The sequence below is a fragment of the Falco punctatus genome (genome assembly GCF_963210335.1).
Source record: "Falco punctatus genome assembly, chromosome: 6".
In the NCBI taxonomy this organism is placed as follows: Eukaryota; Metazoa; Chordata; class Aves; order Falconiformes; family Falconidae; genus Falco; species Falco punctatus.
This window is the reverse complement of record NC_137585.1, coordinates 11,442,223-11,456,766: the sequence shown is the minus strand read 5'-3', so window position 1 is coordinate 11,456,766 and position 14,544 is coordinate 11,442,223. Positions and strand designations below refer to the sequence as shown.

Sequence of the window (14,544 nt, the reverse complement as noted above, 5' to 3'; positions counted from 1 at the left end):
TCTTTAGTGTGATTTTTGCTTTCTGCCTTTTGCTTATATAACGTTTTCTTAAAATCTTCATTGCTTGTTATGAATTTATATCATCAACCCTTGTTAATAATGAACAACTAAGTAATACAGTGTGATTTTTCTCCTTAATTATTTTTCTGTCAGCTATTGTTGAAATATTTTTTTCCTCTATTTTGCTATATTCCATTACTGAACATTCTACTGTTTATATCACTCATATTTTAGGAGTTCATTTCCTTTTATTTTTTGTGATAGATAGAGCGATTCTGTGAGAACTCATACAGCCTGTGAAATGAATCAGATCACAAAAACAGAAGGGCTAATTAATACTTTTTTTTTTCCTTCATATTTTTACTGAAGTTCCTTATCTCTGTATCCTTAGGACCTCGAAGTCTGTGGTTTTTTTAATAGTCTCTATTACTATATATGCTTTCTGAGAAAAGTATTTTTGTATTTACATGACTTTGTATAGCTTATTACTTTATTTATTAAAAAAATGAAACACATACGCAGCAAAATGTTTTAAGGTTAATTTCACCCTCTGATGTACCTCAAATTATACAGTTTACATAGTCTGTATACTGCTGAGTGGAACCCTGAGTATGAGTATAGGATTAGGTATTTTATTACTGCTAGTGTATTTTTTCTTTTTTTTTTTTCATTTTTTTAACTTTTCTGGTTGTATAATGTTGTGCTGATTCCTGAGCTTTCTCTTAGAAAAGTTTTGCTGCTTTCTTAGCCACTTGGACCTCAAACTGGCAAAAAGATACAGTTCAACCATGCAGCAATAAGTTATAATTTGAGGAAGTGGAAATATGTAACAGATGTTGGAACTCTTCAGACAGATTTTCCACCTTGTGCTGCCAAACACTCAGATGCCACAGATAGTGAGGATAGTGTAGGAAACCAGTTATGATTACCAGGTCTTGTCATTTGACTTAGGCATATTTTAGTAGTGGTGAAGAAAAGGTGCAGTATAAAAGAATATGCTGTTAAATATCGTTAGCCTTTCTGCAGGAGCAGAAGACTATTATTAGTGTTTTAATAAGTTTGCCTTTTTCCTCAGAATAATATTTTGAATAGGGTGTAGAAATGGGCATATTTTTATAACATTACAAAATCATGATGCTGTGACTGTATTTTTGTTATGTCATCTCCCTCTTACACAGAGATAATGTTTCCCATGACCTGCGTTATTTCTTCCTACTGTTAGATTCCTTCAGGAGAGACAGAAATAAAAGTAGAACTTTGTGAGTTAAGAAGGTTTCTTGTTAAAGTAGGTGAACAAATTTGAAATGGTGAATTCTTAAAAAGTCTTATCCAGTGCTTTATTATTCCTGCTGATGAATGAAGTACTGAAATATTTGCTAAATTTTTCTGAAGATATTTTTTCTCAAATCTTAAGGGACAGATATTGCTCTTTGTCCATATGTAAAGAAGGTACAAAAAAACCCCAACATACTAGAGATGAGAGATAAAGTCTTATTATGGCTATGCTTTTTTCTATTAAACTACAAACTACAATGCAGTTTAGTTAGATTAAAAAATTCAGTAGATTTTTGTTACACAAAAAACTGATCATTCGCTGAGGGTGAATTAGGCATACATATGTCTTAATATATTGTTTTTCAGAATGATGTCATTAAAACAAGGTGCCAAGTGTCATTTCATTAGTGTTTGAATATTGTTTCCTCAGATTAAAAATCTGAGAAAGTGTGAAGTGGCATTATTTTGTCACAGTAATGCTACAAATAATGCAAGTTTTGTTTTTTTGTTTGTGGGGTTTTTTTTAAGTATTAGGATATTCATATTAACTTGGTGATGTTATTTGCTGTTTTGTTTTTGAATGATTATCTGACTATTCTTACATAAACTATGAATAACAGCTAACAAAATTAATTTAGCTATACTGAATTTGTTGATCTCTCCATAATGATTTACTTAATATTGTGAAGGGCTCAATCTGCAGAAATATAAATTGGATGCCTGTTAGTTACAGCAAAATAATTCATCCTCATTTGTGGATGAAATCCTGCATTCATTTTCTTCAAAATGAAACAGTATAGGGCCCAGGAAGAAACCATCTATGTTTTTAAAAATCATTTCAGTTTATGCAAGATACTCTATTATTTCCTTTTTCTTTAAATTTGCAGTTTAGGATTAATAGAGATATGCAAGGAATCTTAAGTGTGCTAAAATGGAATTAGTTATTAATAGTTTTAATACAGTGTTTTACCTGTAAAATAGTTCATACCCTGCATTATTTCACTCACTCCATGAATGTACTATGTAATCCTTCACAAGATGCTTACCTGAAATGATAATGTCATGATTCCTCAGAAATAAATTTAATATATAAAAATAACAAAAAAGACTGCCTAGTTGCTATTGTGATTAAATCTGTTTACAGTGCCTTCTGTGACTCACATTCCAGGAAAAAAAGAAAGATTCTTTTGATTTCTTTTTTACAGGAATCAAGAAAAACCACAGGACCTCTGTATTTATATTTGAATCTACATCAAACAATTTTCATTTGGAACCATTGCCTAGAGAAGTTCTTGCAGGGAGGAAAACATTATAACCTATTTTTGAATGCCTTTTGTTTTAAGATGATTTTCAGAAGACACTTCTTGACCCTCTCTTGCTACTTTCCACACAGTAGGGTAGAAATACTAGTATTTCTCTCCACTTTGAAATACCATTTTTCTAAAAAGTATGGTTTTTTTTTACTTTTATTGGAAAATACTTTCTTGTGTCTCATTGTGCCATCACATCCCACTACAATTTGCTTTTCAGAATTTTTGCACATCAGAAAATTGCACTATTAACCCTATACTCCCTGTCTATGGAATAATAGGAATATTATAATTATATAGATATACATAATATATAATATAATAAATAGGAAAATAATAGGAAGCAAACCGTAGCATTGTCAGAAAGAGGGCTAGGTAAGGGCTCTGGGCTATGGAAATCATTTCAGGCAAAGCACTGAAGAGCTATACTATTTGTGGTACCTAAGCTAAAGGTTTTTAGATCTGGCTGAGTATCTCTGCTGTATTGGACTGTCTACTGTGCCTTATAGATAACATGCATAACGTGAATGTGCAGCCTAGCAAGCTATCTGTCTGAAAAATTTCTTGTTGCACTAAAGTGGAGTTTTCACTGAGATTTATTTTGGCCTCACACTGATTCATCCACCATATTTCCAGTTCAGGACATCTTTTTCTTTTTTGTAAGATTCTCTGTAGCTATAACTTTCCATCAGTTTCCATTTTTGCACTTTAGTTCAGGGAGTCAGTAAGGTATATTTGTTTAATAACAGCTAGATAATTGGATTCAAAGCCCCAACATGTTTAGAATTTTCTTACTGGTTTTCTGGTTCTTGGATTGTTGATTAATAAAGGAAACCCTCACTGCCAACTTCCATTTAAAAACTTCATGGACACTGTCTTACAGTCTACAGGTTAGGTGCTTTTTTCCAGACATAAGGCTCCATTAGTGGGTCTCCATCATAACTTTCACAGGAAAACTGGAACAGATGGGATTATTTTTCATAGGACTGTTAGATCTGATGAATTCATTAGCTTACTTACAGGAGGCTGATCACTTCTTATTGAAAGCTTTTATTAGGTTTACTTGTTGAAGCATGGGCAGTATCCTCTCAGGTACAATTGACCAGGAGACCTGCAACTTTGACATCCCAATAAGCATAAGAGAAAGTGGCATCTACAATGCTTGGGAATCCAACTTCAGTGTGTGTGTGTGTATATATATATATATATATATATATATATATCAGGGTGGTGCCTTAAGTCACAACGCTCTTTCTTTATTCCTTTAATACTTTAACAGATTGGGGAACATGCTCATAATTCTTGCCTGTTGAAGCTGGAAATGCTGAATGAAATTCTTTCAGCTTGCATAATTTCTATAGCTTTTATTTCTGTTGAGAAGGTGAGGGTTTTATAAGATAAGTTTGCTTAGCTGTAGGCATTTATCTCAGTGTATATGACCTTTAATTCAGTAATGGTCTGTATTAGAAGACCTTTGTTATAGTTGTACAAAAAATCTGCAAGCCAAGTAAATGAACCTAAAACATCCTGTTAATTCCTGTTAGATAAAAATACAAGAGCAGTTGAAAGCTCTCAAATGTGTAAGTGCTGAAGTGAAACCTTCACCCTTTATATGCTTTTAACCTTCAGCTCCTTTAATAACCTCATCTGAAAGACCAGCCGAGGAAGCAGTGACTGTATATAGAGTTCAGCATCGCCATTAAGTAACAAAGTCCAAAGTCATTCTGCATGTGTCTAGAAAATTAATGTATCTAATGCTTCTATATAGTAACTTCTACTTAGAATTTATATGGATCATTTTTAAATCTGAAGTACAAAGCTAGTTGCCCTAATTTAAAGACTGGTTACAGAGGGGTTACAATATCTTGCTGTGCAGAGACATTTAAACTAACAGCTTGGAATTCTATTCATAGATTCATTAATCATTTCCTTTGCATTACTGCTTTTTATCAAAGTCTGTCAGATTGCTGTCATTATACAGAAGTAGCTAAAATTTACTTGATTGCTGTCAGAAGGAGGAATGTACAGAAACTGTTACTATCCATAACATCCCACATTTTCTGCACAAGTATTATGCATAACCTAGATACCCAAGTATACCTTTGAAAGATCTGTGCTTCTGTAAAAAGGAATTCAGATGACAAGGTGGTACATTCTTTTCTAAAAATGGGTTAATAATGCCACTGAGCTTGCTTTACATCACAGTAATAAGCATAGCTTTCAAAGAGATTCCATGACTCCATATCATGCTTAATACTACTGTGGAGCACTGTACCTTAGAAAAAGTAAAAGTTCTTGATAAGTAATTAGATTGCTTATTAACTACCTGAAGAATGGAAACTTTCATCCTCTTTGTTGTATCTATGCTAAGTATGCAATATGGGCTTTCTGGACTCAAGACCTGTTTCAAGAAGCAGTTCACGTAATATTTCACTCTTTGTCTATTCCCAGTTACTTTTTTTCATATAATTTATGTAATTTAATAGCTTAAGGTACATTTCTTTCTGAAAAAGAAAACTATTTGGCCAAATATAAATTCTGAAGCCAAATAAACAGTTCTTCAAGGTATTTCTCTAGAACTAGTACAAGAGAATTTGCTTTACTGAGTTGTATGGACAGCTGTTGCAACATTTGTGATGATATATGAACTTTTGGAAGTTCAGATATGAAGGTAACCATTTATGGAAGGATTATTCCACGTGAGTAAACATTTACATTATAATAAGAAAGGACATGCCAAGCTATTCACAAGAGGCTTACGTTCTTGAAATTATAAATTTTATGTTTCCATGAGAAATGGGGATGCTATATAATGTAAAAGAAGTAGCACTGAAATATGCCAGAAGTCATTAGTTTTTATTCTGAAAGCATTCTAAATGTGCTCACATATAGTTACTTCTAGAATGTTGAAAAATAGGAACTAGTGTGTTTTTATACACCGATACAATTCTTAATACAGTTCTTACTGAATTTCTGTGAATTCTGTAAAACTCAAAATGTAATACTGTATAGATTTTCTAGTCCACCAAGGAGATAGGAGATCCTAAGCTTAATCAAAGTAATCGTACTGCAAAGGCAGTCACAGCAGCCTTTATTTTTATGGTAATTGTTTACTTATTAAGCAACCTTTTTTTGTAAAGTGGCAAGCAAAAGCAGCATATTGTATTTTAAAGGTTTCCCTTTCTGCTTCCAGAAGCAGCAAACTGATTTATCTTATGCTGCTGTCTATATTTCTATTTGTTTGATATGCTGTATCTCGATGGATCTGATAGATCCAGCTGTTGTTAAACTCCTTATTACTGTAACAACCAACTGGAGTAACATTTTCTTTTTTTTTGTTTTGTACAAAGGGTTGATCTCTGGATTTAGTTGTGCACTCTGCAGTGAAGGAGATACGTTTTCACTTCAGAGATGTATTAAAGATCAGAACTTTTCAGGTTTCTGTATGATAAAAATTTTGATCCCGATGTCTGTAGTTTTCAAGATTTTAGGTCTGCCACAGGTTTATGTCAAGTAAACTGCTGTGTAGGGTGGTTAGGGACATGCAGAATGCTGTGGTAATTAAATTATTTTATCTACAGGGAGAATAGACAGTAATTGTCTCCATTGGCCATATATACATGTTGTATATTGTAATAATGGAAATGTCTGCATTGTTTCAGGACTTCTAGGATGCACGTGCATGTTGTCTTTATACATATATGTAAAATAAAATTTCTGAAGTGGCCCTGAAGTTTAAAGGCTGAAAATTGTAATGCCATGGAAAACGTTGTAGAGTAATTCTGGTAGCTGGCCTACTATGGCAACTTGAATTATGCATACAAAGTCTTCATACCTAACCTAGAAATCTGGTGGTCAGAGTCAAGCTGAAATTAACTGCCTGCAAGTCTTATACTAGAAATTCTAATCTGGCTGAACAAGTTAACTACTATTCTGTTGTAGGTGTTTTAAACATAGAGGTGATTTTCTCTAATGAGCTTTCCTTAGAAAGTCCCTCGCTGATTCTTGACTGAAGTAAATAAAATTTCAGTCTTTTAACTGACATTGGTAGACTTTGGTGTGTGTCATATATGCAAATATTTTATCAGACATGTTTGTCTTCTATTGTGTCATTCTTTCAAATGAAAGTGAAATAATAGATCTGAGCTTGTACAGTCAGTCAAGTGAAGAGTCATGGAGATCATTTAACTAATAAAATATATTTATTGTTTCATCTTTGAGTTACTGGCAAAAAATAATTTCTATAAATGCCCTGATAGTTAAAGCTCATTTCTGAAAATACTAAGTCCATAAGAAAAGTTAGTTACACATCATTAAGTATAACCATGATGTGAATTTCACCACTCCTCCCACAGGTGTTTTCCATTAGAATATGTCTGCTTCATTCAGACCTATTTTAAGTAAATTCATAAGGAAATGCCTCTTTATATGTTTATCCTGGAAAGGCAGATAGGTGTTTTATTTTATAAAGCTGTCTGAAAGTTTTCTATTTTATTCTTCAAATTAAAAAATATTTTTCAAAATATAGTATTGCAGTTTAGTAATGTATTTCTAGCTGCCGTTAGAGACACTTTTAATTAAAACATAATAAAGTTCATGAAACAGAAATGAGTGTTTCTTAGAAATGCTGGTGAAAGGGGTATTTGCCTGCATAAGTGTTTGTGTAAAAATTTTATGTTCGTTATACACACTTCTATTAATATAAACCTCTACTGTTACACTTTCCTTTTGGTCATCTTTATAATACAGTATCTCTTAAATAATATGTTAAAAAGTGTACTCTACTTGCTAGCAATTACCTCGCAACAAATTCCCAACCTCAATAATTTCCAGTACTTTCAGTTTTGGAAAGCAGCTAACCTCTTACAGACAAAACCCACATCTTTCAAATGCTTTATTTGGTTTAGTGAAAAACAGATAAATGGGTTGTGATTAAGAACAGTGACAGATTATACATCTAAATGCAGGCTACATGGTCATTTTTTTTCAGTGTTCATTTTCTCCCTGAAAAAAATGTTCCGGTTTACAAGAAAGCTGGGAGAAAACGGCATTCTCGTTTGCTCTCATTTACTGGATTTCAAAGTTCATGGTATCACAAATGGTTGGAAAAAATAAATTAGCCTTCTGCCCTTTGTACGTATAACTGAGAGGTAGTACAAGCATCATTTAAATTCTGCAGCTGTTTAAATGAAATGTTTAAAGTGTGGTGTTACTTAGACCATCTTTATAAATTTTCTAATTGTTGCTTTTATGTAGTGATTTTTTTTCCAACTTGTTTTCAAATTCTCTTCAGACTGAGAGGAAATAGTAAATAATTAGGAAGGTAATTATTTCTTGTTATTGGTTGCTTTTTTTTTTCCATGACATGAAGTCAATTAACAGAGTGCTGTAGATATCGCTATACTGAATCTACATTTGAAGTAATTTTGTAAGCAGCTGACAAACCTGAGTGTCTTGAGTGAGTTCTTTTTGTCTGTTTTACTAGCAGACTGTGGTTACAATGATATAGCAGACTGTGGTTACAATAATATGAATGTTTTCTCCCAATAGCATCAGCGACTTCTCGACATTTTGGAAGCAGAGAAGGAAGTGCTATCAGAAAAGATAGAAGAAGCTTTGATGCAGCAGTCACAAAAACACAAGGTATTTCTTTTATTTACCAAAAAAAAGGGAGTTTGATCTGCACCATGAAGTTCATTGGGAATGATCCTGTCACAGTTACTGACAGGAAGAGGAAGCTTTCTCAAGCACTTTGACTGAAATTAATTTTAGCCACTCCTCTATTGTGTATTGCTTTTTAATTTTTCATAATTAATTTCACTTACAGGATGTGCTTGACAGATGTTTGGATGAAGAAAGACAAAGAAGTAAGGAGGCTGTGGCAGCTGCTGCAAAGGTATCTCTTGTTGAGTAGTAGGCATGCAACATGATTCCATGTGTATCATTACTAAAGCCCATTCAGCAACTCACTCATATAGATTTGTCAAGCTCTGTCTTCTCATCTGTATGTAAAAGAAGCCGTTCTATAGATCACGGATATATGTCCTATATCCTGTGCCTTGATACCGATAGTCTATGTAACTGGTATCGAAGATAGCCTCTGAATTAGTTTATAACAAAAAGTGACAATATGACTGTTCATTTGTTGGCATTACCTAAATACCTGCTTTCGTGGTCTTTCGGTTAGCGACAAGAACACATCTTAATTTGAAGAGCTAGGTAGCAGGGTCAACTGATGATCTTAATAAGACAATTACATTGTGTCTGATTTAACTTTTGTTATGGTCACATGGTCGTTTTCAGTGAGGACAGACCATTTTATAAATGGTGTAAAAGTCTGGACATTCTAACAGCTTTCAATTACTTTATTTAAGATGATTGACTAAAAGTGAGCATCTGCTTTTTAAGATATGTCTTCTGTCTCTTTCATTTTTAAGTGCATTGGGTTAGGACAGTAATTTTGTAAATGTTAAGCTATCTTTCATTTCTAATACTGATTATACAAGAGTTCAGTAGCGTGTAGTGATCTGGGAAGACTAGCCATGCATGGTACCTAGCACAGTTGGTTAGGCTATATTATAATTTCCTTTTTATCTTCATAATGTAATATATGCATGCTAGGTAAGCGCCTCTGAATAACATTCAGTAATACAAGAATCATCTGTTACATGGTTGATCCTAGGGGAAATGTGTGCTTAATAAAATATCTTAATTATATAGGGCATTTTTTTAACTTGATTTTCATTATATTTTATAAATGTCTAAATAAAGCATCAAGCCCCAATGAACTGCAAGAAACAGCTTTATAGGTGTAGGCATTTGAGGAACCCAGTGTTTTTTGCCATTTACAACTGTGCCTGACCAGTTCCATAACCACCACCAAGGGCACTGGGAAGACCTGTAAGCTTGTTAAACCTGAAGGGGCTGTGGGTATTGTTTGTCAGCCTGTGGTTTTTTTTTAATTTTGAACTTCAGTCTGCCATTATTTATTTGTAGATATTTAGCAATGATTGTCTTGCTGGTAAATATATTTGTGTGGCTCAGTGGGTGTAGAGCTCTCCTTGTTACTTCAAATTCCATATGTGTCTTCTGATGATTTCATGTATTGGAAAATAACCCAAACTAACCAGTTCTTGTAGGATGCATAGCTAAGGAGCTTTGGGAGGGAAGACACATTGGTTTTAAGTATGTCTTGGCTACTTACAGAAAACAGACTGTTTTTGGACATTAGACAGCTGTAGATAAGCGCAGGAGTATCACATGTATGTGATTATCAGGCACTGTAGGGAAGGCCCATGACGGACCTACTCTTACATGGTTTCTGCTGCATGGTTGTTTTTCTTTGTCGTGGCATTAAACAAACTAGTTATGATATATTGTTTTTTTCAGCAGATGGGGATTTAAGACCCTTGCTTGTAACTTTCTTTTTCTTTCTGTAACTACAAAGTCATTGTCCAGTGGTAATACGTGCTTGATAGCACCATAATGTAATTGTAAGTTCATAGTTCAGAAGTGAAAATATTCACATCCCATATCTTGTCAGCTCATAGATCTCATTAGAAGTAATATATATGAGTTAGGCACCCATGTTGGGTATTTTGGTTGTTTATTTGTGCTTGATTTGTTGCAAAGGCTGAAAAAGAAGTAGTGCGGGAGGCTGTTCTGAAAGCAGTAGAGGAGGAGAGGAGAAATATGGAGAAGATTCATGCAGAAGAAAGAAAAATGTGGGAAGCAGAATGTGACAGACATAAAGAGAAAATTGCTCAGGCTGTTTGCGAAGCCATGCAAGAGCAAAGAAAACACAATCAGGTTAGTATATTTTTACCCTTCCATGGACCTGCTTTGTATATTTTATTTTTTCTTTTGAATGTCTACCTAATGTTATGGTACATTGTTTTTTGTGACATCTATCATTCTTCACTGCACCTGGTTGATATTTCAGTGCACAGCAATCTTCTCAGTTTGTTTTTCTAGACTATGTGTATGGAAAGAATTTGGCAGATACAGAACAAAATTCCTGCAACCCTTTCAGGTACATATATTGAAATGAGATGAATCATGCCCTTTAAGTGGCTGGGTTTGCTCACTGACTTCAGAAGATGCCCAAGATGACTAGCTCAGATAGTGGCATTTATGTTGTAGACAGTTCAGGTGACTTTTTCTTTTTTATACCTAGGAAAATATGTTAGATTTGTTCCTTATTCTGCTGGAATTCCATTATCTCTCTTAGTAAAAAAGGTGTTTTTCTAAGACAATAATACAGAATAGGTACAAAGTAAAAAGAGGGTTATAAAGATTGGAAACCTCTAAACCCGTAATGAACCAGAAATGTTTCTGGAGTTGCTTTCTAGCGGTGCTTCTATAAGTATAATTGTATGTCACTTCACACAAATTGAGAAGGACGTTTCCAATATTGCTTTTAACAATTGTAGGAATTGCAAATTAAATATGTTGTGATAGCAGTTATATTACTCTTTCAAAAGTTGAATTTTGTAGTTTCTGACGCTGGAAATATTGGGGGGAACACCCTGTTAATTCACTGATTTCTTGGTGGCATACTTGAATGTTATAGGCTGAAGAATTTTAAATAAGATGTGTTTCTTTTAGGTGATTGAATTTCATATGACTTTATTTTCTGCATGTCCTGAATGACAACAACATAGAAAGGACCTTTAGAATTTGAAGTAAAATAGTGTATCACGGCAGTTTAAAAATCAACTCTTTGGAGACAGATCCCATTTCCCTTTTCAGCATTAAACAGAATTATTAACCTCATACCTAATCAACTACACGAAGTTTTTTTTGATGCCATGCCATTATTATACTACGTGTTGCTTACATTTCTAGTGTAAATAAAATGATTTTACTTTGTATATAGCTTGGTTATGTCTTCTGAACATAAAGTTATCAAGTAGTAATATATACATTTTCAAGCTGGTAATATTACTGTACCGATAAGCCTTCAGGCACTCAAAGCCTTTATAACAAAAGATAAGCAGCTGACTTCAAAGCTAAATTCAAGCTGAGAACTGTTGCTTGGGATTTAGATACAAATCATTTAGAGTATCCAGAATGAGAACTGGTACTAGTGCTGTAAAAGAATCTGTTAATAGATGAGAGAACAATAATAGAGTAGCTGTTTACTTCAGTAAAGAAAAACACAACAGTTTTAGAGCTTGTGGAACGTGAAGAGATACATAGGAGGATGACTATGGTGATGAAGTTCAAGGAGAGATCTGATAAATCCTGAGGGTTTTTGGTGAAGGAGTCTTGTAGCTGGATGCACAAGGTCAGCCAGGTTTCTGTATTTATGGATTTCAGGAGCTTGTGAAATGCCCCGTGGGTGGTGGATTAAGTTGATGTAGTGACTCAGGGTACATTTACCTTCCCTGTGGAGTGTACTGCCAGAGTTTCTTGTTGCTGATGTTGCCTTTGAAGTTGTCACAAGACAGGATATTAGAAGAATTTTAATATTGATGGATGTGTTCATTCAAAGTCTTAAATATACTGAGCTGTCAGTGCTTTTCTGGTGAAGAAATTCAAGCCTTTCAACAGGACAGGTTTTTCAGCTCAAGCTGCTATTTGATCAAGCAGTTGGTAGTTGTTGGAGAGTCTAGTGTTGTAGTTGTGATGGTGAGTAGCACTGAGGTATTGGAGTGTGTTGTGATTAATTCTCCTATAAATATGTCTTGCTCTTGATGTAGTCATGTGGCATTAGTTAATTACATCTTTTTTAATACCGAATAGCTCTGACAATTTTGATAGTACAGGTATAATACATCTTATCCAGTTATAATATGTGATGATTTCTCCTTTGAATTCGATTGATTTTTCAAATACCTAATCTATTTTCCTAATTAAGGAAAATGCAGATTTTTCTTGAGATTTCCAATATTCTGTGACAGTAATGTATAGCATATTTGAAGTCACACTCTTTATTCTCCAATTAACCAGTACAAATTCTTCGGAAGGATGGACTTTCATGTAGCAATCTATTTCTTGCAGGAATTTTCACTTGTTACCTCTGCCAAGAACTTGCCTGCCTCCTTTAGGCCATTGCTGTTACAAACACAACTACAAAAATTCTCTTGAGGACAAAAGAAGTCCTGCAGCGCTGATGTGCCAACTGATAGCTTATATACAGGTTGTCAGATGTTATGTTGGTTTAGCAAAGAAAAACATTTGGGACTACAGGCGGTTTGTCTGCAGACATTATTTTTTTTTAAGTAGAGCCTTCCACTCAGAGTTGTTTCTTGTTTGTATTTTTTTTTACTATAAGATTTCTCTTTCAAGAGCTGTAACTGCACTATTGACTTTCTTGTGCAGTTACTGTTTAGAAAACATAATCTGTCAAGTCAGCTCTGTAATGGCCAAAAGACATACTGTAACATTTTAGACAACGAAATGTAAAATTGTGGCTGTGTAACACTTGCCTCATTTAATTCCTTATTCTGTGCTGTATAATTCTTTATGCTTCCTGCTTCAAAATTGTCACTTGATACTATTATTATGTTTAGTACCAAGTAATGAAATAACTGAGCATAGCTGAATGTAGGGGAACATGCAAAATAACCTTTTGGTATCAGACATAAAAAGAGCTTTAAGAGCAGTACTCTTCTTTCAAGAAAGAAAACTTCCGTGCTGACTAGCACATGATTTTGGAACATAATACTAGGAAAGAGAAGCCTGACTTGTTTTTAACAAAATCGCTCTTCTCTTAGTTTATCTTCTTCAGTGTATCACCAGAGGAAATAATCTGTGTGTGAGAAAGAAAAGATATATTTATATTTATTTCTTCATCTTTTTTAATCTTGTGTCATACCAATAATTGACATAGAAATCTAGATTAAAATTTAATTTCATTCTGCTCTAAGTTAATTTGAAGATATTTGCTTTACTGATTTGATCTAAAACTAAGAAATTAAACATCATATAAAAGAGAAGGAATTTTTCTTCACTAATACTGTAAATCTACAAAAGTTCTGCAAATATGTGAGGCAAAATGAATTCCAGTCATGGCATCCATAAGTAAATCTAGGAATAACGAATGGGAAAATTTGAAGACATTCAACTTTGTATAATTTTCTTTGAGATACAAACCCAATTTATAATCTGTGTGGCTTAAGTATATTTTGGTCTATGTCACAGCTAAATAAGAACAAAAGAGGAGAAATTGAGACCCCAAATTTGACAGCCAGACAGGACCTCAACAGAATTGTGAATGTGGTAGTAGAAGCTCGTTACACTGTCAGCAGACACTGAGAGTCATAACCAAGAACCCGCAACTCTGTCCTTCAGATAAAAAATTTCTGTGAAATGGCTGTAAATTAAGAACAGAAAAGAAGCACATCAATGTAAAACACTGAAAATCACAACTAGACGAACTATTGGGGAAAAAGACACTGTCATATGCATGGGCCAGGAATTGATAAATTAGATGGGAAAGACATATTTTAAAAACGACAGCAGCATTGTGTATCTGTGAAATATTTAAGTGATGAAACTGAGGGAAAATAAATTTCTGTGTCATAGTGATATGAATTGTTTGCTTCTTTACCTTCTAGATCAGAAAATATGTTTAGGAATTTTGATTCTGTGTTTTAATTGAGGAATTTCTTATCCACTAGTTTTCTTTATAAAATAAAATGTCATTTTTTTTTCACCAGGTTTTAAATACATGCACTAGAAGAACCTTGTAGAACATGGTTATGTATGAGAAAGCAATTGGGAAAAAACTTGAAGTACACAAGTTAACATTTCTTTGGTCAGGCAATTTTAGCAGAAGAACAATAAAGCTCTGAAGATCATTTATATCAATATCTATTTGTTAGATATTCATGCCTGACAAAACTTTGTCCTAAAAAAATGGTTTGTCCGCAATCAGGTAAATATTGAGTCTGCAGATAAAGGAGATGCTACTTCCATGTAAGATTTACTTTATTAATTTAACATTCTCAGA

General features: G+C 33.7%; 1 protein-coding gene across 8 annotated transcripts in view; it reads left to right on the top strand.

Annotated features, from left to right (window-relative positions):
• Positions 1 to 14,544, top strand: part of CCDC91 (coiled-coil domain containing 91) — a 166,222-nt gene that overhangs the window by 109,648 nt on the left and 42,030 nt on the right. For all 8 annotated transcript variants that reach the window (XM_080392391.1, XM_080392387.1, XM_080392390.1 and 5 more), the window contains 3 exons: positions 8,136 to 8,228; positions 8,413 to 8,481; positions 10,218 to 10,394. In XM_080392391.1, coding sequence (XP_080248517.1) covers positions 8,136 to 8,228; positions 8,413 to 8,481; positions 10,218 to 10,394 — 339 coding nt within the window. The remainder of the gene's footprint in view (positions 1 to 8,135; positions 8,229 to 8,412; positions 8,482 to 10,217; positions 10,395 to 14,544) is intronic.